Here is a 23,950-nt window from a genome sequence, read left to right on the forward strand (position 1 = left end):
AGGAGCGGCTTGGGGTCTGTGGTGAGGTGGTGGGGGGCGGGGGGGGGGGGCGGGGGGGGGGGGGGGGGGTGAGGGGTGGGGAAGGTGTGTGTGTGATGGGGGTGGGGGGGGTGGGGGTTATTGTTGGTTGTGGGAGCGGGTGGTGAGGCAGGCGGAAAGAAGTTTGCATTGTTTGGATCATTCCTAGCAGAACGGAAGGCCGTTGTATGAGATCAGGCATCTCAGTACCAGGATATTGCTGCACGGGATCCTCAGAGTGGTCTGCATGGCCCAACCGTCTTCAGCTGCTTCATCAATAATCTTCCCACCATCATCACCATTAAGTTGGAATATTCCTGGATGACTGCACAATGCTCCACACCTCCTCTGTATTTGCAGAACGTGTTCATATGGAATAATATGGACGACTTTCAAGCTTGGGTTGGTAGCTGGCAATTAGCATTCGCGCCATACAAATATCAGGCAATCAATGTTACCAGGCACCGTAAGGTCTCCTAACACTGTCCCATGAAGCTATCTCGCGATCAGATCTAATATATGTGAGTGCATAGACACATTAATGTGGTTGAATGTCAACTTCCCTTTGGAATGGCTGGCAAAGCGCTAAACTTAATAGGACAAGTAATGTTGGTCTTATCAGAGACGCCCAGATCCCCCGAGATAATAAATAAATAATTAAAAATCCCAGAGACTCAGTTTAATGCTCCATCAGGGTGTAACGATCCATTGACACTGCCCAATCGAATGTGACAGGAGAATGTGCTTTTCCCTAAACGCTGCACAATCAATCGGGTCGATATTCAGGTCTCTAAGCACAGCCAGATCAGCCCTCCCATTTGAGAGGGAAGAACTAATAAACGCTTTCCGCTCAACATTCCCTGCAATAAGAAGGTCACGGCCCCAGAATAATCTCCAAGCAAACGCACTAAACTAAGATGGCATACATTTCATTCAACACTGATCAGTCATTCCCTACCGGAGACAACGTTTAAAACCCATCTAATTCTGACCAATTAAACCGCCTTGCGGTGAAGAACAGTCTTACCAATGCATCCTGGGACAGGTGAAGTCACTGTGAGAGAGTTCAGTGAGAAACTGAAAACTGCAGTAGAAAGATAAAGTTATGGGTTAAATGGATCACAAGGCAAAATTGAGCAAATGTGGCAGAGAGCGGCTGAAAAAGACAGCAATGCAGCAGTGAGGAGAGAGGAAGGATGATTGGTCAGGGAGGGGTGGAGTAAACTGTGTCCCAGTGCAAGAGGGAGCAGGGAGACGGGATTCCCGCAGGCATAGGCCAGGGGAGTGCTCACAGAGTAAAACCCTCAGTGAAGAGTACTATGGAGCGAATGAACAAAGTGAACTGATATAGCTGGGGCACTATCATGGTTTGGGCAGTTGAGTGATGGTTACTTAAGCACTTACAATCACAGAGAGCTAGCTGATAAGCATGACCTTTACTGTTGGACCGAATGAAATGCACTGGAATATTTGTAAAAATAGAAAGCTGAGCAACCAGGAAGGGATTATACAGCGTGTGGTCAAAACTCATGCCAATGTGAATTTGAGGATTTTTTTGTTGTTCTGCATATCCTAAGTTCTCAAGGGGGCCGCATTGTCTTGGCACCATCTCACTAAAGACACTTTCAAGGGTAATTCACTGGTATAAGAGCAGTGTCCGGATCCTAGGCTCGTATTCCACTCCACAGGTGATTGACTCGAATTATACACAATTCTCCTCATGCCTCTTGCATTGCCACGTGACTCATAGGCCCAGCCCTTTCCCTGTGTGTCGATTCCAAAGCTGTTAAAATCAGGGACCGGGAACGACAGGTGCAATTTTAAGTACAGTTTTTAATGAGTGCTTTTCAGCGTTAGGATGATAGTGCACTTGAACTGTGAGGGTGTGATTTTTAGTCAGCAGCTGTAAAACATCAGGGATTAAGCTGAGCAGAAATGCCTGTGGAGCAAAACAATGCACATAATTAAAACAATACTAACATGCCGGATAACTGCAATATCATTCTATAAACATGCGCACCCTCTCTCCATGGTCAATAGATCAGACCAGTAGTGCAATGCCCAAATCGGATTGAATATTCCACATGTGGAGTATTCAGTGCTCAGTATTACCGAATCACAAATTTAATCTCTCCATGTTCCAGAACTTTTTGCTCAAAGAGCAACATGAAATTACCACAGTCTGTTGCAGATATGACGGAGCCCATTCTGCCTGGTGTGTCGTTTTTGGCTTTCAGGACGAGCTGCTAAATTATTCGCAGCTCTTGCCCGTCCTCCCCAACCACCAACCCCCTTTACTCCCCCCTAACCCCACCCCACCCCCGCATTTTATCTCAACACTGGCTGTTTGATGAATGAGCTCCAATGTATAAGAGCATAGTAATTAAAATAATAATAATTGCAATAATATTAATAATTATTATTATTATACATTCAGGAGCAGGGCGCGTAGCCCCTGAAGTCTGCTCTGCCATTCATGCCTGATATTATTTTAATCTCAATTCCACTTACCTGCCTGTTCACCATTACCCTTGACACCTTGATTGTTTCAAATTCTGCCTATTTCAGCCATCAATGTCCTTGAGTACAGTGGCAAGGATGCATTACTGCAGCTGGAAAGGCCCACAGTGAGACAACAACTGGAGTATTGTGTGTAGTTTTAGTCTCCTTAGCTAATAAAACACATGCTTACCATAGGGGGACTGCAGCGAAAGTTCGTTGGAATGATTCCTTGGAATACAGGATTGTCCTAAGAGGGCAGTCTGGGCCGACTAGGCCTGTACTCACTGGAATTTAGAAGACAGAGAGGGAATCTCATTAACACATAAACAATTATGACAGGGCTGGAAAGACTGGATGAACGGATGATGCATCCTCTGGCTGGGGGTGATTTAGGTCAAGCGGTCAAAGTCTCAGGATACAGGGTGGGCCATTTAGAACTGAGGTGAGGAGAAACCTCTTCTCTCCGATGTTTGTGAACGTGTGCAATTCTCTACCACAGAAGGCTATGGAGGCCAACGCACTGAATATATTAATGGAGGAGATAGACAGGTCTCCCTTCTCTAAAGATGTCAAAAGTGTGTGGCGAAAGAGTGGTAGCACGGCGTTGAGGTAATTGGTCATGCATGATCACATCGAATGTTGGAGCAGGCTTGAAGGGACGAATGACCGTTTCCAGCTCTTATTCTCTATGTTTCTGAGGTGTAATGACGGTCTCTGCAGCTCTCTGGAATGGACAATGGTAACAAATCAGTACCATCTGTGAGGAGAAGATGCTCCTGGGCGTAATCAGTTATAGACGCCCTCTGATTCCCAATCGACGCTCCATTTCTTCTAGAATCCCCCACGAGGGGAACATTCACACACTATCCACCCCCTTAACTCCCATCAAGATTACAAAACGATTTCAAAGCGTTTCCTCGTATTCTTCCACACCCCCATGAGTATCGAGCTAAGCTGATCATTCGAAGAATAAAAAATATTGAACCTATTATGGAGTGGTTCCAATTCAGTTATATTATTCCTCACATAATGTGATCAATATTGCCTGAAAAACGCTCATTCGCATTCTGCGCCGTTGCCCCGATACATCCCTACACTTATAATCCAACCGTTTTCAATAAAGGTGAACATTCAGTTTCCCTCCGGTAGCTGTTTCACCTGCAGACGAATGCTTTGTGTCTCATGTAAGAGGAAATTCGGATCTCTCCATGCCGCAGCATTGTACAATCGCTATCCATTGAAACCCTATTTTTTTTAGAGCGAGTTGTTAACCACCCTTCGAGCAATGGAACTGGCCTGTTTTTATTTATACTCTCCGGTGAATAGCAAGAAACCACCACGTGATGAAAGCCCTGATCCCACGAAGAATCCCGCTAAATCTCATCAGCTTGGACCCTTAATACGTCCCAGTTTTATCTACTTGTCCATTGGCCTTTAGTTACTTATGTACATGCGTTCATATTGGGCTCCTCATTAACCACCCCCCCGCCACCCACCACCCACCCCCGCTTCCCTCCGTGTGTAAAAATAAAGATATACAAAAATTTCTTTGAAATTGGGTAAGGGTGGATGATTTTCCTGTATCTCACAATGAGCCCCGAATCATTTGAAGAATGTGAATGTAAACGGATGCTTACGGACACCGTGCTCCCGCATCGTTAGAAGATGTTGCAAGACGGCGCTGAGACTGGCGGCATCCAGCTTATCCAGAAGAGAGTCGATGATTTGACGAGGATTCTCTGCCCTGCCAGCTGCTGTTGCTGGAAACATACAGCAATGTTTGTGGCTTAAACACTGGTTTTACATTTCTGCACCAACAAAATAAAGTGACCTTCACAAGGCGACTTTCAACGTAGCGAAATGAAACTAAAGAGGCGACACGGGTGTCTGATCAGTCATGCCTCAGCTAAATAAACACCTGGGTCGAGTACACCTGAAGTGTTTCTGCCATGTATTTGCCTATAACTTGGAGCAAGTCAGGGTAGGCTAAGGGCAACATTGCCTTGGGCTGAAAGAAAGATATAAAAAAGGGGAGGTGGGGGTCAGGGGTGTGGTGGGGTGTGGGTGTGGTGGTGTTTTGGGAGGCAGGGGATCAAGCAAATTGTATGTTATCCCTTGAATTTTGAACATTCAGAAATAAACTACCCGCCATTTTCACGGTGTTTTCTAGAGCTGAAATGGAGGATTGACAAAAATAAATGAATAAATAAATAGATCTGCTTGTTGGACATTTTAGCACGGTGGGGGTTTTTGGGGATGTTCGTTGGGTGGGTGGGTACAAAAGGTAAATACAAAACTAGGCCTGAACTTCTCTGATTGAAATAAAAGACAATGTCATTTAAATGTTAAGAGTTCGATAAAGGGAAGTTTGTTGATGTTGTCTATAAGGTTTTTCAAAATTAATTTTATACAGTGCCACACAACAGACCTGTGAGCGAAATTCCAGGCCATGGAATAAAAAGGAAAGTAGGCAATTAAATATGGAATTGGCTGATTGAAAGGAAACAGAGAGGAGCGATAGATGGCTGTTTTTCAGATTGGTGGAAGGTTTGGAGTTCCTCAGAGATCAGTTCTGGGGCCCCCTTGCTCTGCCTGGTATATATTAATGGCCCAGAATCTGGTGGGCAGGGCATGATTTCAAATTTACACATGATATGGAGATTGAACTTGTTGTCAACTGTGATGGGGACAATCTTGAACTTGAAATGGACATAGACGTGCTCGAGGATTGTGCATAGAAGAGACAGATAAAGTTCATTGCAGAGAGAGTGAGATGATCCGTTTCATCAGGAATGTTATGGTGAGACGGTATGAAATGAAGGGAGAGCTTCTAAAGGAGATGCATGAAAATAGGAATCTCAGTGTATTCGTACATAGGTTTTTTGAAGGTGGCAGGGTGTGTTGACAGCACAGTTCGTAAATCATATACTATCTTAGGCTTTATTAATAGGGGCATTGTGTACAAGAGTAAGGCGATCATGTTGAACTTGGATAATACAATAATTAGGCCTCATATGGATTGCAGGTCCAGTTTCGGGCACTGCACTTGCGGAAGGATGTGAAGACAATATATCGAGTACGGAGGAGATTCACAAGAAGTATCCCCGGGATGTAGAAATGTAGCTATGAAGATTGAAGAAAAAATTCCATTGAAGAAAAGAAAGAGAGGAGTGGAGACTTGGTTGAGGCACTGTACTTGCGGAAGGATGTGAAGACAATATATCGAGTACGGAGGAGATTCACAAGAAGTATCCCCGGGATGTAGAAATGTAGCTATGAAAATTGAAGAAAAATTTCCATTGAAGAAAAGAAAGAGAGGAGTGGAGATTTGGTTGAGGTATTCAAGATCTTGAGGAGTATGAACAGGGTAAATGGTGAGGAAATGTTCCCACCTAAGTGAGCATCAAGAACTAGATGGCACATATTCAAAATGATTAGCAAAACGTGCAGAAAGGACGGGAGGGAAATTGTTTTTTTTTCGGCCAGCTTGCATTTGGCATCCGGAACAAACTTCCTGGAATTTGCTAGATACAATTCCGATCGAGGTTGTCAAAAGGGAATTGGATTCTTACCTGAAAACAGAGAATATAGAAGGTTACACGGATAATGCAAGGGATAGGGGATTATGCGGAATGCTCTTTCAGATAGCCAGAGAGAAATTGATTTGCCGAATAGCCTCCTCCTGCACTGTAAAGGTACTGTAATGTTGTGAAGAGAGATCTTCCAAAAATGGGAATTTGCGCTTGAACAATTATTACAATTGAGGTGTAGATTCGCAGCTTTGTCAACCATATGTCCAGAGGGTTAGGGGGACAAGGGGTGAGAGTTATGAACCACGGAAAAGATAAAGCGCAGAAGGATCCTATTCAGCGCACGGTGTCTGCACCGGCCATGGAAAGAGAAAAATAAATCAACCAGTAGCTCATTTTAAACCCCAGTTTCCCGCACCTGTTCCGTAGCAATTCAGGTTACAGCGTTTCAGGTACCATTTAATTGAGTTGAAGGTTTCAGGTTCAACCACCAGTTTAGGCAGTGAATCCCAGGCACCCAGTATCCTCTGGGTGAAATGTATTTTCTTTGTGTCACCCTAATCCCACAGACCCCGCCACACCGCACGCCACGTTTAATGACCTGGCAACATTCCTGTAAATCCGTTCTGCACTGTCTCAGAACTCTGTTGTCCTTCCTATAATGTGGTGACCGGAATTCTACACAAAATTCCAGCTGCGGCCTAACCAGCTTTTTGGACAATTCCAACATTGCATCTCTGCTTTTGTATTCAACACCTCATCCAATAAAGGGAACATTCCATCTGCGTTCTTTACCACCTTATCCACGTGCCCTGAAACATTGGAGGACCTGTGGATAAGCACTCCCAGGTCTTCACTTCCTCAGCCACTATCAATAAGTTCCTGTTTATTGAGTATCCCCTTGCTTGGGTTGCCCTCACCAAATGCATTAGCTCACCATTTTTCTGGATTAATTTCTATTTGGCAACTTTCTGCCTACTCATTCAAACCATTGATAGCTTCCTGGAGGCAGCACTTTTCCAAATTACTACTAAATGCAGGGCCAATTATTGGTTCCTCTGCAAATTTCCCGATCGCACATTTAAGTGCAAATCATTGATATATCCAACAAACAGCAAGAGCCCCAACACTGAGCGCATTGAAATCCACTGGGAACCGCGTTCCATTTGCAAAAACAGCCATCGGCCATTGCAATTTGTCGCCTGTCAATGAGCCAACTTTGGATCGAGATTGCCACCTTCCCCCGTATCCAATGGGATCACACTTGTTTGACCAGTCTGTCATGCGGGGCCTTGTCAAGTGCCTTGGGAATATCCTTGTTTATAACATCCGGTGAACTGCTCTCATCAATCCGACTTGTTACTTCGTGAAAAATGTCTATTAATTTGGTATGGCACTATCATCAATTGAGAAAACCATTCTGACTATCCGTAATCAATCTCTTCCTTTCAAAGTGACAATATATCCTGCATCTCACAATTGATACCAATTATTTGCCCACCAGTGAAGACATACTAATTGGTTTATAATTTTATGGCCGCTCCCACACAAACTATTTCAAAATTTGGTACAGCCCTTGCAGTCTCCCAATCCTCTTCTACCTTGCTTGTATCTAGTGAGGATTGGAAAGTAGTCTTAAGGGCATTCGTTATTTCCTCCCTGGTTTCCTTTAACAGCCTGGCATATAATCCATCTGGCCCTGGTAATTTATCGAACTTCAGTGAAGCCAGTCCTTCAGTGCGCCCTCTCTAACTATGCTTATTGCATGTAAGCTTTCACATGTCTTCACCTTAAGTAGAATGTCTGCATCATCCCTCTCCTTAGTGAAGACAGAGAAAAAGTACACATTTGGGACCCTGCCCACATCTTCAGCATCAACCCACAAGTTTCCATGGAGGCCTCGGTTAGGCCGGACCGTGTCCTCAGTTATTCTCTTGTTCCTAATCTACTGATAAAGAATAATGGAGTTTTCTTTGATTTTACTTGCCAAATTTTATTGTTACCACCTCGTTGCTTTCCTACTTTCCTTTTTTAACCTCGCACCTGTATGTCCTATACTTCTATAGGCTGTCTACAGTTTTACTCTGCTTGTGCCTGTCACAGGGCCTTTTTTATCTGCTTTATCTTAAACCACAAATGTCTAGATAAATTTAGGTCATTGAATGAGGACAGAGATTTGAACGGATGAATGGGCTACTCGTGTTCGTATTTCTTCACGTGAGATACACAGAGATGGTAGTGCCAACAGCGGAGGCTTATTAGAGAATGGGATGAAGCGGAACACAGAGAACACCGGATGGCAAACCCTCCATTTCTGCTCCTTGGTTTCTGGCCTCTTGAGCACCATCATTATTAACTGCTCCAACATTAGTTACCAACTGCTTATATTCTAAACATCTGTATCCCTTTCCCAAGCCTTCGTGTCTCTTCAATTGTCTCTGTTCCTTAAAATCACCCCGTTGGACCGAAGCCTCATTAGCCTGTGCTCACACCTCCTTATGTGAAGTGGTGTTAAATAACTGTTTGATATCATTGCTGTCAATCGCTGCGATGAGTTTGTGTTCTAAATGGTGCTCTATAACTAATGGTTATCATTATCATACACATTTTTCATGGCTGACCAATGGTTAACAGCATGAGGCAAAACCTCAAACAGAAGTTAAACACTATGCATATTGGGAATCTGATTCGCCTCCTTTGCCAGCAGACGCAGGCCCCAAGGCATGATGAATATAATCATAGATTCACAGAGGTTTAAGGGACAGTAAAAGGCCCTTCGGCCCATCGGGCCTGCGCCATTCAATCACCCAACTATTCTAATCCAATTTTGCACCACTAGGCCCATGGCCTTGATGTGGCATCGAATGTGCACATGTCAATCTCAACATGTTTGTGATTGTACAGTGTTCTGTCGGCATCCATGAACTTTGATTGTATAATAATAACCTATGTCCTTCCATGATATTTGTGTGTATAATAATAAACTGTGGACTTCCATGAACTTTGATTGTATAATAATAACCTATGTGCTTCCATGAGCTTTGTGTGTATAACAATAAATTGTGGACTTCCATGAACTTTGATTGTATAATAATAAACTGTTGGCACGCGTGGGCTTTGACAGATCTTAGACGATAGGAACTGTGACTCACCTCGAGCAATGGAGATGTAGCTTGATATAATCTGCTCAAAAGCGATCAGATCTCCTTCCTCTGCCTGGTCGAGGAGACAGACGAGATTTTGTCGACGAGTCTTTGCATTGTCCCGGTCACCACTGGAGATAATTCCTGTAAGTGAAATGAAGAGCAGTCACAGAATCCACCGCCAAACGGTCGCACTGTGGAGTTAGAATTTGAAAACTGCTTGAGATCGGAGACCGAGGACTGGGCATTTCATTGACTGGGGAGTGTGCCACGGAGGTGATGTGCAAGGTACATCGCGACATGTCTGCCAATAGCGAAGTGATGATCATCAAAAATGTACAATGACCTGGATATGGAGGATTGTCAGGAGCCAGGAGTGCTTGAATGCCTGGAGGATTGAAATGACAGAGCGATTTGCTAATAGCATATATGAAAATGTTAAAGTTCTGTATCCCTATCCAGTGAAGGACTGTGGATCCCAGGTTAATGGTGGAATGTGGACTTCATACGAGCAGGAAACTTTATCACTCAACTGAACAGTTACAATCTATCTGCAGAACTCACGTTGAACGTCCTTTCTGAAGACTAAGAACTGATTAAAGAAGAAGGCGAGCAGATTGTCATCACAGCGGTCGAGGAGATCACTGATCCTCTGCCGTGAATTCTTCAGACCTCCAGAGACCTTAACTAGAAATAAGAGAGAAGCATTTGTCAGAGTGCATGAGGTCATTCACTCCGGCAGACAATACCGAATAGAAACGGGGAAGGAGGGAAGTAAATTTGGAAGAAATGAATGATGTAAGGTAGTGAATGCTGGGAAGAGGGATGAAATTTAAGGGGGGAAGGAAGAAGGAAAGTTCTTGGAAGTACATAGAATATAGAGCGCCGTAATTGCTCACCTAGCCAAGTTAACGAGGGGTGGTGTTTAGACTTCACCCAAGTCTCATCCCATTCTCACTTCTCATCTCAGCCTCGCATCCCATATTTCCAATCACCTTTATACAAGTGCTCTCCCAGTGTCACTTTAAACTGCCTGCCGGAAACATTTCCTGTGCTCATGCGTTACACAGTACACCCACTTACTCAATGAAGAAATGAGTCCCATCTAAGCATCAGTCAATAATGATTATGGATAGGGAGATAATTCCTTTCCACGGCAATTGAGTGCATTCACTCCAATTCAACCCTGTCCTTACCATTCATAAACTTAAAGGATTCATCCTCTTAAAAGTCAACGCAAAATAATCTCTAACTTTATTACAATAGTCACCACCTGCTCAATACTATAGAATTTTGCAAAGGTTACTATACAGAAAGAGGCCACTTGGGTCACCGTGTCTGCACCAGCTGGAAAACGAGCCGTCTCGCCTCATCCAGCATTTGTTCTGTAACCATGCAGCCAACAACACTTCATGTGCGTATCCACACCCTTTTTAAGTGACATGAGCGGTTCTGCCTCGACTACACTTTCTGGCAATGAGTTGCGGAACCCTGCATCCCACTGTCTGAAACAAAAAAATCTCAACTCCCTTTCCATTTTTTAACACAGATCAACTAAAATCTATGCCACCTAATCACTGCTCTCTCTGGTAAAGGAAATTTCTCCTTCATATCTTATTGAGCCAGGCCCCTAATAATTCTGTACATCTCAACCAGTTCACCCCTTGGCTCCGCTGTTTGATGGAGAACAATCACAGCCGATCCATTCTTTCTGCACAGCTGCAGTTTTCCAGTCCGATCCCCAAAAGCCTCCACCGTATCTTATCCAATACAATCAGATCTTTGTTGTAATACGGTAACCAGCGCTGCACTCAGGAATCATGTATGCCTGATTAATGATTTGCACAGATGCAGTATATGCGCCATGCTTGTCTGTTCTATACCTCAGTTAAGAAATGAAATGATTCCATAGGCCCTCTTAAACACTTTGTAAACCTGCCATGCTATTCAGGAACACGTGGGGAATCACTGCAAGGATTTAGGAAGAAAGGAAGGATTGAAGAATGGGTGGAGGCATAAAATGTATAAAGGAAGAGACGACAATTAAAGCCTCCAAAATTGGAATCAAAATTAAGCAAATGTTTCAGCTCTATTATTCTTAGCCAAGCAACAAATAAATTCAAGGAAACCATAACTTAGAGCGATAGTGTCGGCCTTACAGGTGATGAAGTCTCTGAAGGTTAACATGTGCCTCAAGACGAATTGAAGATTCGGATTGTCGAACGTATTCAAAATGTCCTCAATCTTCCCGCGAGGGTTTTCATCACTCATGGACGCCATTGCTGAAAAGACATATCAACATTTCTCGGTCCCTGATTGGTCAAACCAGACATCAGATGCGACCTAAACAGTGATAACGCAAGTGGTGCCATGAAACAATGGATCTCCCCGCAGCTGGGAGTCAGAATGATCAATGTCTGCGGGGAATCATTTGTTATCCCAAAAAACCTGCAATTACGTAGCGCCCGTCAGGATTACAGTTCGCCCTAAATGTTTTCACAGCCTGATAATTATATTTTAGAAAATGCCGCACTCTCTGTTGAAAAGTAGATATTGTGGCGCCCAATCAGTACACAGACAATATCTTCATATTTCAGTAATGTTCACTTAAGCGGAAAGCATTCGGTCCAGGACAGTAGGGGTATTCAAACCCAATGCCATTGTTAAAACACCGACCATCAAGATCTTGGGAGGCAACATTGATCAGAAACTGAACTGGACCAGACATATAAATGATTAGGTTACAAGAGCAGGCCAAGGCTGGTAATCCCGCTGGAAACCTACCGCCTGATTCTCCAATCCCAGCCCAACACCGACAAGGCAAAAGTCAGGGGTGTGATGGAATATTCTCCACTTCTCCAGAAGAGCACTGCTACAACAACAATCAAGAAGCCACCATCCAGGACAAAGCAGCCTGTTTGAATGTCACCCTACCCACAAACATTAATTCCCCCACCACTGACGCACAGCAGTAGCAGTTTGTACGATCCATAACATGCACTGCAGGAACTCACCAAGGCTCCTTAAATAGTACCTTCAACATCCACGACCACGACCGTCTAGAAGGAGAAGGGCAGCAGATATATGGCAACACCACCACCTGGAAGTTCCCCTCCAAGATACAGGCCATCCTGACTTGTAATTATATCATCATTCCTTCACTGTCACTGAGTCAAAATCCTGGAACTCCCACCCTCACAGTTCTGTGGGTGCACCTACACTACAGGGACTGCTGTGATTCAAGAAGGCAGCTCAACACCACATTCTCAAGGGATAATTAGGGTTTTCAGCAAACGCTCGTCTAATCAGCGCCCACATCCTTTGAATGAGTGATTAATAAGAACAACAACACCCTGTGTTTCGCCGAATGCATCTGAGGAATGTTTTACACCTTCATGCTGATGGGTGAGCAATGAGGTGAGTTAGTGAGTGATAGACGGAGTGGGAGGCCAGGGGAGTGAAGGAATGAGGGAGAAATGAATTGAATTCAGGTCTGATGGAAACAGTGAAACTGAATCTCAATAAAATAAGCTCCAGTTCCCTGATTCAAAGCTGTTGCAAATCACTAAGTCAATTGACCTTATAGAATTCAAAGTCCAGTGCATAATCGTTTTTTCAGTGATAACGGCAATATATGTTTTTTCTTCGTGCTCTGTAATATTGGTTAAGGTTTTTCATTATATTACAACTGTGTAAATAAAATGTCGACAAAAGTCTCGACTCTAAGGAGGAATATCGAGCGATGAAGTCACACTCGAGGAACTTGAGCCCAATACTCCTTGCCTGCACTTTTTGTTTAGCAGCACTAACAGAGAGCTACACTGTCAGAGGGTGAGCAACCAGGGAGCGCTGTACTATCGGAGTGTCAGTGCTGAGTGAGTTCTGCACGGTTGGATGTTCAGTATTCAAGGAGCGCTGCACTGTCAGAGGGTCAGTATTGATGGATGCTGCGCTGTCGGAGGGTCAGTACTGAGGGAGTGCTGCTCTCTCGAAAGGTCAGTACTAAGGGAGCGCTGCACTGTCGGGTTTCAGTACTGAGCGAGTGCTGCACTGTTAGAGGGTCAGTTTTGAGGCAGCGTTGCACTGCTGGGGATCAGTAGTTATAGAGTGCTACACTTTTTGAGGCTCTGTGCTGAGAGAGTGTTGCAATTTCGGAAGGGATCTATTAAGGCAGTTTTGCATTGTCAACCTTCTGTATTGAGGTCGTGCTGCATTGTCGGAGGGCCAGATCATAATGAGCTCCGCGCTTTTGGACGGGCTGTTCTGACAGATAAAACATAGCTTCTTGATCAGTAATGAGCGGACATTCGTTCGCCAAAAGTGCAGAAGAACTCTGCGTTACTCCAGGTTTCAGTGATAGGTGAGGGCTGCACTGTTCTATATCCCATCATTCGAATGGAAACAGTTTTTTTTTAAAAAGAGCATTCGTGTTCGCTCACATTTTCGAAACACTCGACTCTAAACACCTGGATAGACCAGAGCAGCAACACTTCAGCAACTCATCGGGGCTGTGGGGCTGGTGGTGGGAATTGAGATTTGCACTCACGCTCACAGAGCGACAATGAATTAAACATACATCTACAGAAAATTCCCAACATACAATCAATCGCACAGCAGTTTGAACCAGATCATATTGCTCACATTAATTCTTTGAGAGAAACGTGTAACTTACCTTGGATCACTGCTTTCTGCTTGCACACCACAAACTTCTCAGACCTATATCGTGAAAGTGGATCCGCCAAGAAGTGCAAACACCAGCTGATCGAAGTTCAGATCTTATCGAGTGGAATGAAGCCAAAATCAAGAAGAGAAATCCCGCCCCCCATTTAATCTACAAAGGCTTGGAATGCAAAGCTGGGGGAAGCACACTGAAGTTTACATTGCCTGTGTCGGATCCAGCCAGCAGCGAATTGCATCAGGATCACTTTGTTCAGATATTCGCTCCTCATCTCACAGATGATATATTGATCTTGGCAGCTGGGGGGACACTGCCCGGGTGTACGAGAACGCTGCTGTGCGATGCATGAGTTATATAGTGGTGCGGTTGAATTAACAATGCTGATAATGGATGATTAAGCAATATGGTTGTGTGTTTAAGATAAATAAATCCCTCTGAAGGCCGTGTCGAGAACAAAGTGATTTTACAGGTGTGTCATTCAGGAGGCACGGCAGGCAGCTCGGGGAGATAGTGGCACAAATTAATCAAAACTCTCTGCGGCAACCAGTGGAAGCTAAACTCAGTTAATACATCTGGACTTATAAACTCATCCCATTAATAGTGACGGATTTTGTAAGGACCCATCTGGATCATTAATGTCCGTAAGGGTATTAAATCTTCAGCACGTAGGAGCTCTGCGAGAAATGTGGCTACACGCCCACTGCAATGTGGTTGGCTATTAAATAGCCGAGAACAGCATTCAGTTCAAGCGCAATTGGGGATGGGAATAATAAGTTGCACTTGCCAATCCACCGACATTCCAGGAAACAGCAACAAACAAAATATGAAACCACGGTTAGTGGAAATTTGGAACTCACTCCCACAAAGGGGTAAACTTTGGTTTTCCAGACTGAGGCTGAGACTTTTAGCAGAAAGAGTATGAAGGTATCTGGAGGTATGTTGGTGGAATTGAGTTAGTGAACAGGTCACATATATGATATTACACTCTGGTGCAGACTCCAGGTGCTCCTTGCCTCTCACCTGTTCCAAAATAGATGTTCAAGTGAATTTATGGCCTCTTCCTGTCGCAGTGCCAGAGGCCCAAAGGGCTGAATGGCCTCCCCCTTTTATTATGTACCAGGGTCGACGGGACTTGGAAACCAGTGCGATTGCCTCCCTGTCCAAGAACAAAATAGTCCATCTGCCCTTAGGACGCATTGTATCGAGTCTCCAATATGCAGAGCTTATGGACTAAATAAGCGCAGCGCACAACTTTCATTGTTTGACTGATTTAATAGCTCCATTGATAGGCGTGCACGCCTCCCCGTTCTAAAGCCGCCATTTCGGACTTCAACCCTCCATAAATCGCCCTCCCTTCGCCCCTCAGTGATGGACATACGATGAAGATCGGAAATGACCCGCACTCCTCTAAACAGTACCCTTTGTTGTAGAGTTGCTGATTGATGTCTACTGGTGGTTGTTAAGTGGATTAAAGTCATTGGTGTGTTTTGTACTGCTACTTCAAGTAAATGTAGCTTACAGGAAGTTTTCTTTCGCGTTGTGAAGGCTATGGATCTGAAAATAATGTTTCTGCTCTGAACTCCCGCACCCCATCACGGGAGCAAATGTTTTTACCTACCTTGGTCTGTAGTTTGGCCGGTAGAATGGACAGAGGAGGCTCAGACTGCGACAGGGTCCTGTAAGAGGGAGCAATGTGTTCTCAGCTTTAGGTCAACAGGCATAAATGCTCCAAATTGTCCTCAGCGAAGGACAGTATGAAATATATTTGCTTCCCTGTGCCATTTCTCACTGCAATCTACCCTTTTGCCGGGAGGGTGAACAGTGCTTTTTATTGCTAATGAAGGTGATAAAGGCCATTTTATCGAGACATCTAACTGGTCACTACCCACTGTTTCAGAGGGGAAGATAATGATGCCCTTTATGCAACGAATGCATACTATGTTTCCTCTTCAATTAGCAGGAGGCAGAGAAGCCAAGCAGAAGCAGGAGGCGGAAGGGGAAGATGGAGAGGAAGGGATCCCACAAACCCACGCAGATCCTCTCTGACTGGACAGCCGATCATAGCCTCATCTGACTGTCGCACCAGTGAATCCAAAAACAACCCCTCAGTGAACGTTAGACGCAGACCTTTCTTTCCCCAACACTGTGCCCTCTTCGGCACAATTCAGAAATGGAAGCTACCACACAAATAAATCTTGCAACTTTATAAACCAAACCGTTAATCAGTTTCATTCAGAAATCAACAAATTATCTTTTGTTTCCCCTTTGTAACTGCCATCTGTAAGGAATCATGGCGCAAAAAGGACAAATAATTTCCTCATTGCAAAGAACTCTTTTCAGGTTAGCGAAACAGCATCGATTTTCTCTCTCCAGAAAAACATTTTCTACAAATTCCATTTCTAAACATAAAACATTTTTAATCAGCCTCCAGACACGTCAGGGACAGTTGATTCAGGTTTCTACGTTGACATTCCTAAGTGCATAGGATGGGGGCTTTTGCATTCCCTTATCTGTGCAAGTCTTCACGAGAGGCCAGGGTATGTCCATCAGCATGGTGTAAGCTAGAAATTCCGACCTCGAAAAGGGGAGCAGGTAACGACACTGACAGTTTTGGAACCTGTCCCATAACCCTTGATCAGAAGAGTTTAAATATGTAATGGACACTGTGTAAGCTACCAGCCCCCGGTAAACTAAGGTACATTAAAAAGCACTCGAGAAGCAGGGGCACACTTGGGGAGTCTCTAGTGTTATACAGGCAGCTGAACTCTGAATATGAAAGATGGATAGGAGGGGGAGGAGCAGGATCCCGGGAAGAGTTGCCTAACCCTTGGATTGGAGTGCAGGATGCTCCTGTCAGAACATACTGAGCTTAGCAAGCTGTGTGCCAACTGCCTGTTCGCCCCATGAGATCAATAAACAGCCTCCAATTCTCACGAACCAAATCCCTTTTTTCTGCCGAATTAATTCATACATCATTCATAAACTGTTGCTGCTTATTAAATTATCTTAAACTTAGTTACTGATAGTCGACTGGCCATCTAAGGTCTCTGTGGCCCCCGAATCCATAGTGTTATACATCCATGTGCCCATACCTGGCCTAGAGCCCCGACCCAGTCTGACCCCAGTGGCTGCAGCATGGTGGTTGGAAGAATGGTGACTTTCAGTTGGTCGGTGTGCAGGTCGTCCTGGTGCACACCCTCGAGCTGCCCTGATCCTAACAGGCCGGGCTTCAGATTGTCCGACCTCGGCTTGGCAGCAGCAGTGTACACAGGCCGACAGGAAGGCACCGGGAAATAGAAGGTTGTCTCTTCTGGGAGAATGAACGATATGTACCTAAGAGCGGAAAGCAATTGTTTGATGCACGGAGTCATTCCTGCTCCGGCGGGGACGTGCTTCAGTTGCCCTTTTAATGTGTTGGAGGGCGGCTTGCCTGTCTGCTGTGAAACCCTGCAAGCCCTTTTGAATAGTGACATCAACATTTTTGATGGCAGCAGCCTGAGCTGGCATTGCAATAACTTGTGCAGGCATGGCAACAAGCTAAGTCTGCATTACTGAACTCTTCACTTCGACTGAATCACTCAGACGTGAGATGCCTTCAGATTGTACTGCAATGGAATCTGCTCCATCTGGCATCGGTTGTGACGCTGTTAAATCAATAACTGTGGTAATGACGCTGGTATCACATTTACACTGAGGATAGCTCCCCAGCTCTGCGTGAAGCAATGAGTAAGTTATGCTGCTGGATTCCTCCAAACTGCTTTAGATAGAACATAGTGTACTATTGGACCTGGCGATGGACCAAACTTCCATGTGAACATATCCCTCAGGATCTTTCGAAATGCTGTCACATCGACCTCCTTCTCTGAATGAAATGCAGCAGAACTCATGGCCCACCACGCAATCCAAAGACCTGAGTCCTACGTCACACTGGCCTACTTCCAGTATACAGCGTTCTATCTCCCTCTCTGCCACCCTCTAAAATACACACACTGCCAGTATCTGAGCAATTAGCTGTCAGTGTCAGAGTGATTTATGGTGCTTCATCATGGGTATTGTCTTCACCAATCCCCCCACCCACACCACCCCCCCCCCCCCCCCCCGCCCCACCCCCCAATCCCCCTCCTTTTACTTTTTGCTGCTGCACAACTGCTTAATAAGTTTGCAGTTCTTGGTAGCTGAAAGAACATCGGAACAGTCAAGTTGGCTCGTGGGGAGAGGGAATAGCAAAATTTCATCCTAAGGCAATTTGTACTTTCTCAATCAGAACTAATTTAATGATTTTGCAAGGGAGAGCGAGGATGATGATTTGGCATCATTAGATCATGTGATGGCCCATTCACGTCCTTGGGAAAAATAAGCCTTAATTTTCTTATTTGTTCAATGTCCCCTTTGAGGGCAATGTGGACTGAAGAGTATACCAAAAGCTCAATAATGTATTTTTCCTGTGTAATTCTTGTCTGTGTAATAGCTTGCGTTTCACAAGGAAAGGGCAAATTGATTGCCAATTAGAGTTTTCTGGATAGCAGTCTATTTTAATAGTTGGCAGCTTAGAACATACTGAGAATTCATGTGGATAAAAACGGCTATGGTTCACTCCATATAGAACAGGTTTCTTCATGTCATTTCGCAATTTGATCCTTGTGGAAAACCAGCTCTCCGAGAATAGAGCAGAGACCGTGTTGTTATGCGTGTTGTACAGGGGGAAAGACCATAATAGTGATAGGAGGAAGGGGAAGTGATTATGAATTGGGCAAGGCCCTTTGATACAGTTTAAGTGTTGACAGGGATCACTAGAACTTAAAATTGTGACAGAGAAGGGGTTCGGTGCCAACAGGCTGTCGTGAACGGAGTGAGGGAGGGCTCGTAGACTTGCAGCCTGTCGGTGGTAACCATGTCTGGGGATGTCTGACATAATACACCAGCTGATGAAAACGACGGAAGGGCAATTGAATGGAAAATGCGAGATCCGAGCGAGGGTCGAGTTAGAAAACTGCATGATTTCACGTGGTGCCCCGTTTCTGGGAGAAGCAAAGTGAATGCTGTTTACTCCGTGAGCATACCTTTATTTTGTCGCTTGTTCAAATGAAATTTACCCCTTAGTTTGCAAAATCATCCACATGTTAAACCTCGAATAATGGTGAATTTAGTTGTGAAGTTAATTTTTAAAAAAACATTGGTTTGCATTCCATTGTTCTCTTGGGGATTTACTTCTTTTGAACAAGTTGTTTTGTCTGCCAAGGGCCGGATAAAATTCGGGGGTGTTACCGGATCTCTCAGTGGAAAGACGGGAAAGGGGTGCTGAAATTTTCCAGAATATGAACCAACAAGATTTCACCTTGAATTTTGCTGTTTTCAGCGAAATCTCAACATGGTTATTTCCTTTGTTCAGGGATTCCTGGAGAGAAGAAATATTGTCTTATAATTAACCTTAAGGAGGAAAAGAGCACTCGCATCTATTGCTGCTAACCAGAATTAACGTGGTGAGACAATTCAAACTAGAGAGGAAGACGTTTGAAAGAAAGGAAATCGAGGAAGGCGGAGAATTAGAAAGACAAACGTTGATTCACGTTTTTGATAGAGAAATACGCGCACTTAAAATAGAATTGGAAGAAGGAAATCCCCCAAGCTAGTGCATGGGACAGGGAATCCAGAGGCCACACCTCGTTCCTATTTTTTGGAGAGCAGATTGGCTCGGCACATAAACGTAATGAGCGTGAAGGAGAAATGTGCTTTATGTCATTTGTGAAAGTTGTTTCCGTAATGAAATGGCTACAGGAGCAACAATATGACATCATCCATAGAGTTTTCGTGGCATACGATTTGGAGGTGTGCTCACAACTCTGAGAGGATTCGTCAGGTGAGTTTGACATTGTTATCGATAGCCACTTGGTTTTACAGGACATGAGTATTGCACTAATAAGGCAAATGCGGTTGAAGCTCTTTGTCTTGCACTCATCAGGAAAGATTTGCAAGAATAGCAAATCTCAAAGGGTGAAATGTATACTGCATGAAAAGAGGGTGGTGATTATCTGGACGCTGATTACTGGGTCACTGCTATGCCGAATGAACCAGCGGACACTTAACTGCCAAGCTTTTCCTAAAATTCGAACCAGGCAAGACGGCCCTGATTACTCAGGGTATTAACATGGGGAATGAACCAGGGAATGACTGTCCCCCGAGGTTTTGTCTAAATAAAAAGTCACAATGCATAGGCATGTTCTTTCTGTTTGCAGGGGACAGGGCCCCCTGTGTGAATATATCTATCACGCGTAAGTGAGCCACTCTGTGAGCGCGACTGATACATTTAAATTGCTTGACAATGTAATTCTTAGCAAAACCAGGATTATTTAGTAAGTGCTGTCAAAACGCAGAATGAAATCCAATGTTGGACACTTTGCTTTTTGCTTTAAAAACACGTGGAGGACGATTATGGTGATTGATTTGCCTGTTGTGAGCAGCCGTAGCGACGAGGTGTTTGATATGATCCACCAGGTATTGGACCTATGGCCTCAATATCTGGACTCACATCGGTATTGAAGTTCATATATCACATTACTCGGTTCTGTGGCATGCAGACTGCACAAATGGAAAACTACTGCTGCAACTGTCTGTACCCAAACTGAAATGATTGTTTCTGTCAGCAAACACAAACACACAGAGATGAATGAAACAAAATAGCTTGCTAACCGAGGCTCCACACTGATCATTGTCTCTTTGGCAAAAAATTCACACACGCACTCGAACACACACACAGCCGACTTCCAGGTAGAAATACAAACTAAATAGGTTGAATTCCAAAGTTCCCATTTATTCTGGGAAACCATGCGAATAATGTATATTTCCATCAAAGGCGAAACAATGTTTCACAGACTTACTGGCACCATTCCGAAACTAATGAAACGCTCTTTGTTGCTTGTGATCGTGTCTTTATAGCTGTGACATGTTAACTCAAAATGAACCTATCCTTTAGATTGTCCATTTGCTTAGGTTTACTTAGCATTTACCTTTCATTGAAACGTTACAAGACTCAAACCAAAAGATATTTTCCTAAAACAAAGCAGGACCTACCCGGAATGTGGGGTGACGACTGAATCAGACTGGAGACCTGGACTCCACATTGCCCGGTCACAAAATTTCAGTCATGTCAGATCATGGGGGATTATCGAGGCTCGGAATTGGCCGTGGTCTGGATTTGGATTGGCTGCCTGCTCTGCGACCAGGCCTGAGGCTTTATTCAGTCTGAGTTATCAGTTCTAAGTATGAGGAGAGAGTTTTGGGCAGTTACATTGGCCTTGGGGGAAGTCCAGAGAAAGTTCACCAGGTTTGATACCGGGTATGGAGTGATTTTCTGATGAGGAGTGTTTTGCTGTTTGGGCTTGGACTCATTGGGTTATAGAAGAATGAGGGGCGACCTTGTTGAAACAGATATGATTCGTTAGAGGGCTTGACAGGCTAGTTGCTGAGAGGTTCTTTCCATTTGTGGCCGAATTTATGACCAGAGGGTATAATCTGAGAGGAAGGAGACGCCCATTTCAAACAGGAATGAGGAAGAATTTATTTTCTCAGAGGCTAGTGAATCTGTGGAATTTACGACCGGAGAGGGCGGTATAGGTGGCCTTTAATCCTATCCAAGGCTGAGATAGGCAGGTTTCTAATAAGTAAAGGGATCAAGGGTTATGGGGAGAAGGCAGGCAAGTGGAGTTGACGATTATCGGATCAGCCATGACCACATTGAATCCTGGGTAAGTCTCGATGTGCCCAAAATCCGACATCTCCTTCTATGCATCATAGTCTAACGGGCGAGGCAATGATAATAAATTGTTAACCGACCGAAGATGGTTTCCACAGTCTAATGCTATCAACCAATTCAGCTGTATAGATGATCTACTTGGGAAGGCTGAAGAACCTATTCTTACTAAAAAAAACATCGATTTTTAGGAAGATTTAAAATACAGAGCCAGGTGGCAGGGCGCAACGGTTTGGGAAGGGGATGTCAGATCATATCACAGCGGCAATAGAAGGCAGCCAAGTTAAAGGGAGTCCGTGTTAGACAACTGAAGAAAACAGGAGGAGCACTGATTTCGGAGATTGAGAGGACCCGAAGATTTTTTTTTTCAAAGATGGTGACAGGGCGATGCCGTTTAAGGATTTACCAAGAAGATGGTAATAATTAAACCGAGGAGTTTGCTATATTGCAAACCCAAATCAGTAGGAGAACAGAGTGGTAATAATTGATTGGGATTTAGTGCTGTTTAAAAAAGATTTAGCAGAGTGGTGATAAGTGGATGGGATGCAGTGCTGGGTAAAATACATTAGGCAGAGTGGTGATAAGTGGATGGGATGCAGCGCCGGGTAAAATACATTCAGCAGAGTGGTGATAAGTGGATGGGGTGCAGTGATGGGTAAAATACATTCAGCAGAGTGGTGATAAGTGAATGGGATGCAGTGTTGGGTAAAATACATTCAGCAGAGTGGTGATAAGTGAATGGGATGCAGTGCCGGGTAAAATACATTCAGCAGAGTGGTGATAAGTGAATGGGATGCAGTGCAGGGTAAAATACATTCGACAGTGTGTTGATAAGTGTATGGGATGCACTGTCGGGTAAAATACATTCAGCAGAGTGGTCACAAGTGAATGGGATTCACTGCCGGGTAAAAGACATTCAGCAGAGTGGTGATAAGTGAATGGGATGCAGTGCTGTGTAAAATACATTCAGTAGAGTGGTGATAAGTGGATGGGATGCAGTGTCGGGTAAAATACATTCAGCAGAGATGTGATAAGTGAATGGGATGCAGTGCTGTGTAAAATACATTCAGCAGAGTGGTGATAAATGGATGGGATGCATTGCTGGGTAAAATACATTCAGCAGTGTTGTGATAAGTGAATGTAATTTAGTGCTCTTAAAATATATTCAGCAGATTGTTGATAAGTGAATGGGATTTCGCTCTTGTTAAAATACATTCAGCTGCCAACTCCTTGACCTCCCTGCTTAATTTACATATTTCATACACTACGTGCCTAACATTTAGTTCCTCTCTTCCTTCCATTGTGTTTGAAGACACTTTTTATGCCTATTATCACATTTATTTCTAGGCATCTCCTAATGTCTAGAAATAAGTTGTATTTGGGAACAATTTTCCATTTTTTGAAATTTTCTCAGTCTCAGGCATAAAGCTAATTCCGGCTTAATTGTGCACTGTTTCTTTCAATACGCTTACCTTCCTGAGTTAGCCATGGGGGCTGCACCATTCTCGTAGTTGATGACCATTCATGCAATAATGTAGCTTTTATTTATGACCTAAGTGAATGGCCTCCTGCTCTCTCAGAATTTGCCTCTATTCTCCAAGGTTTACGACTCCGTTTCATCGGTAAATGCACCTTCTCAATTTCACAAACATATCTATATAATTTGGTCACTGTCTCACTAAGTGCCTACATTTAACTTTGATATAAGGCTCCATAATGCTGCATCAGATTTGTTTGTGATTTTTACTGAACTGGCAGCTAAGGCTGCGTGCAGAGCCTGAGCTGACACGTTCGGCCACATCCGAACGATTAGAGGATACCACCTTTCATCCTACTCTCTGTCTCCCACATTCTAATTATTTCACTATCCTAGTAAATAGGGCGATCCCAATTCCATTCAAACCTGAAATCTACCCCCTTTACCAGGGAAAATTCATATGAATTAGCAGACGTTCACAGCCCAACAATGCATAAAGTTCCATTGATTTACATTGATTGAAATGATTTAAACCAGATGGTAGCCACCACTCCCGGATATTCCTCATCAGGAAACTGGAGTCGATCTGAAAGGAGAGAGATTCACCATTCCATGCATCCTGACACAGTGAAGTCCTATCATATCTGCTTTTAGAGGGGTAATCCACGGTTGCCCTCATCTGAAATTCTCACAAAAGACACCATTGAAAAATTCAGGGTTATCAGAAAGCGGCAAAGAGGACGGAGCCAGTGGGAATATAAAGCACCCACCACCCCTCCCCGGTCATTGGAAGCTGCTTAGTATCCATGATCAATGAGCGTGTGATGGTCATAATTGCAGGTCAGAGAAACCGTG

General features: G+C 44.1%; 1 protein-coding gene across 1 annotated transcript; it reads right to left on the minus strand.

Annotated features, from left to right (window-relative positions):
* Positions 1-1,858: 1,858 nt before the first annotated feature.
* On the minus strand, positions 1,859-23,140 carry LOC144672799 (uncharacterized). The gene is made up of 10 exons (XM_078534785.1): positions 23,091-23,140; positions 16,964-17,204; positions 16,736-16,823; positions 15,490-15,547; positions 13,866-13,909; positions 11,353-11,475; positions 9,758-9,880; positions 9,203-9,337; positions 4,158-4,280; positions 1,859-1,957 (listed from the first exon to the last, which is right to left on the minus strand). Exons 1-10 carry the CDS (start codon positions 23,138-23,140, stop codon positions 1,932-1,934), a joined length of 1,011 nt encoding a protein of 336 aa, XP_078390911.1. The 3' UTR covers positions 1,859-1,931.
* Between the last annotated feature and the right edge of the window lie 810 nt (positions 23,141-23,950).

The sequence above is a fragment of the Cetorhinus maximus genome, unplaced genomic scaffold (genome assembly GCF_964194155.1).
Source record: "Cetorhinus maximus unplaced genomic scaffold, sCetMax3.hap1.1 HAP1_SCAFFOLD_44, whole genome shotgun sequence".
Lineage (NCBI taxonomy): Eukaryota > Metazoa > Chordata > Chondrichthyes > Lamniformes > Cetorhinidae > Cetorhinus > Cetorhinus maximus.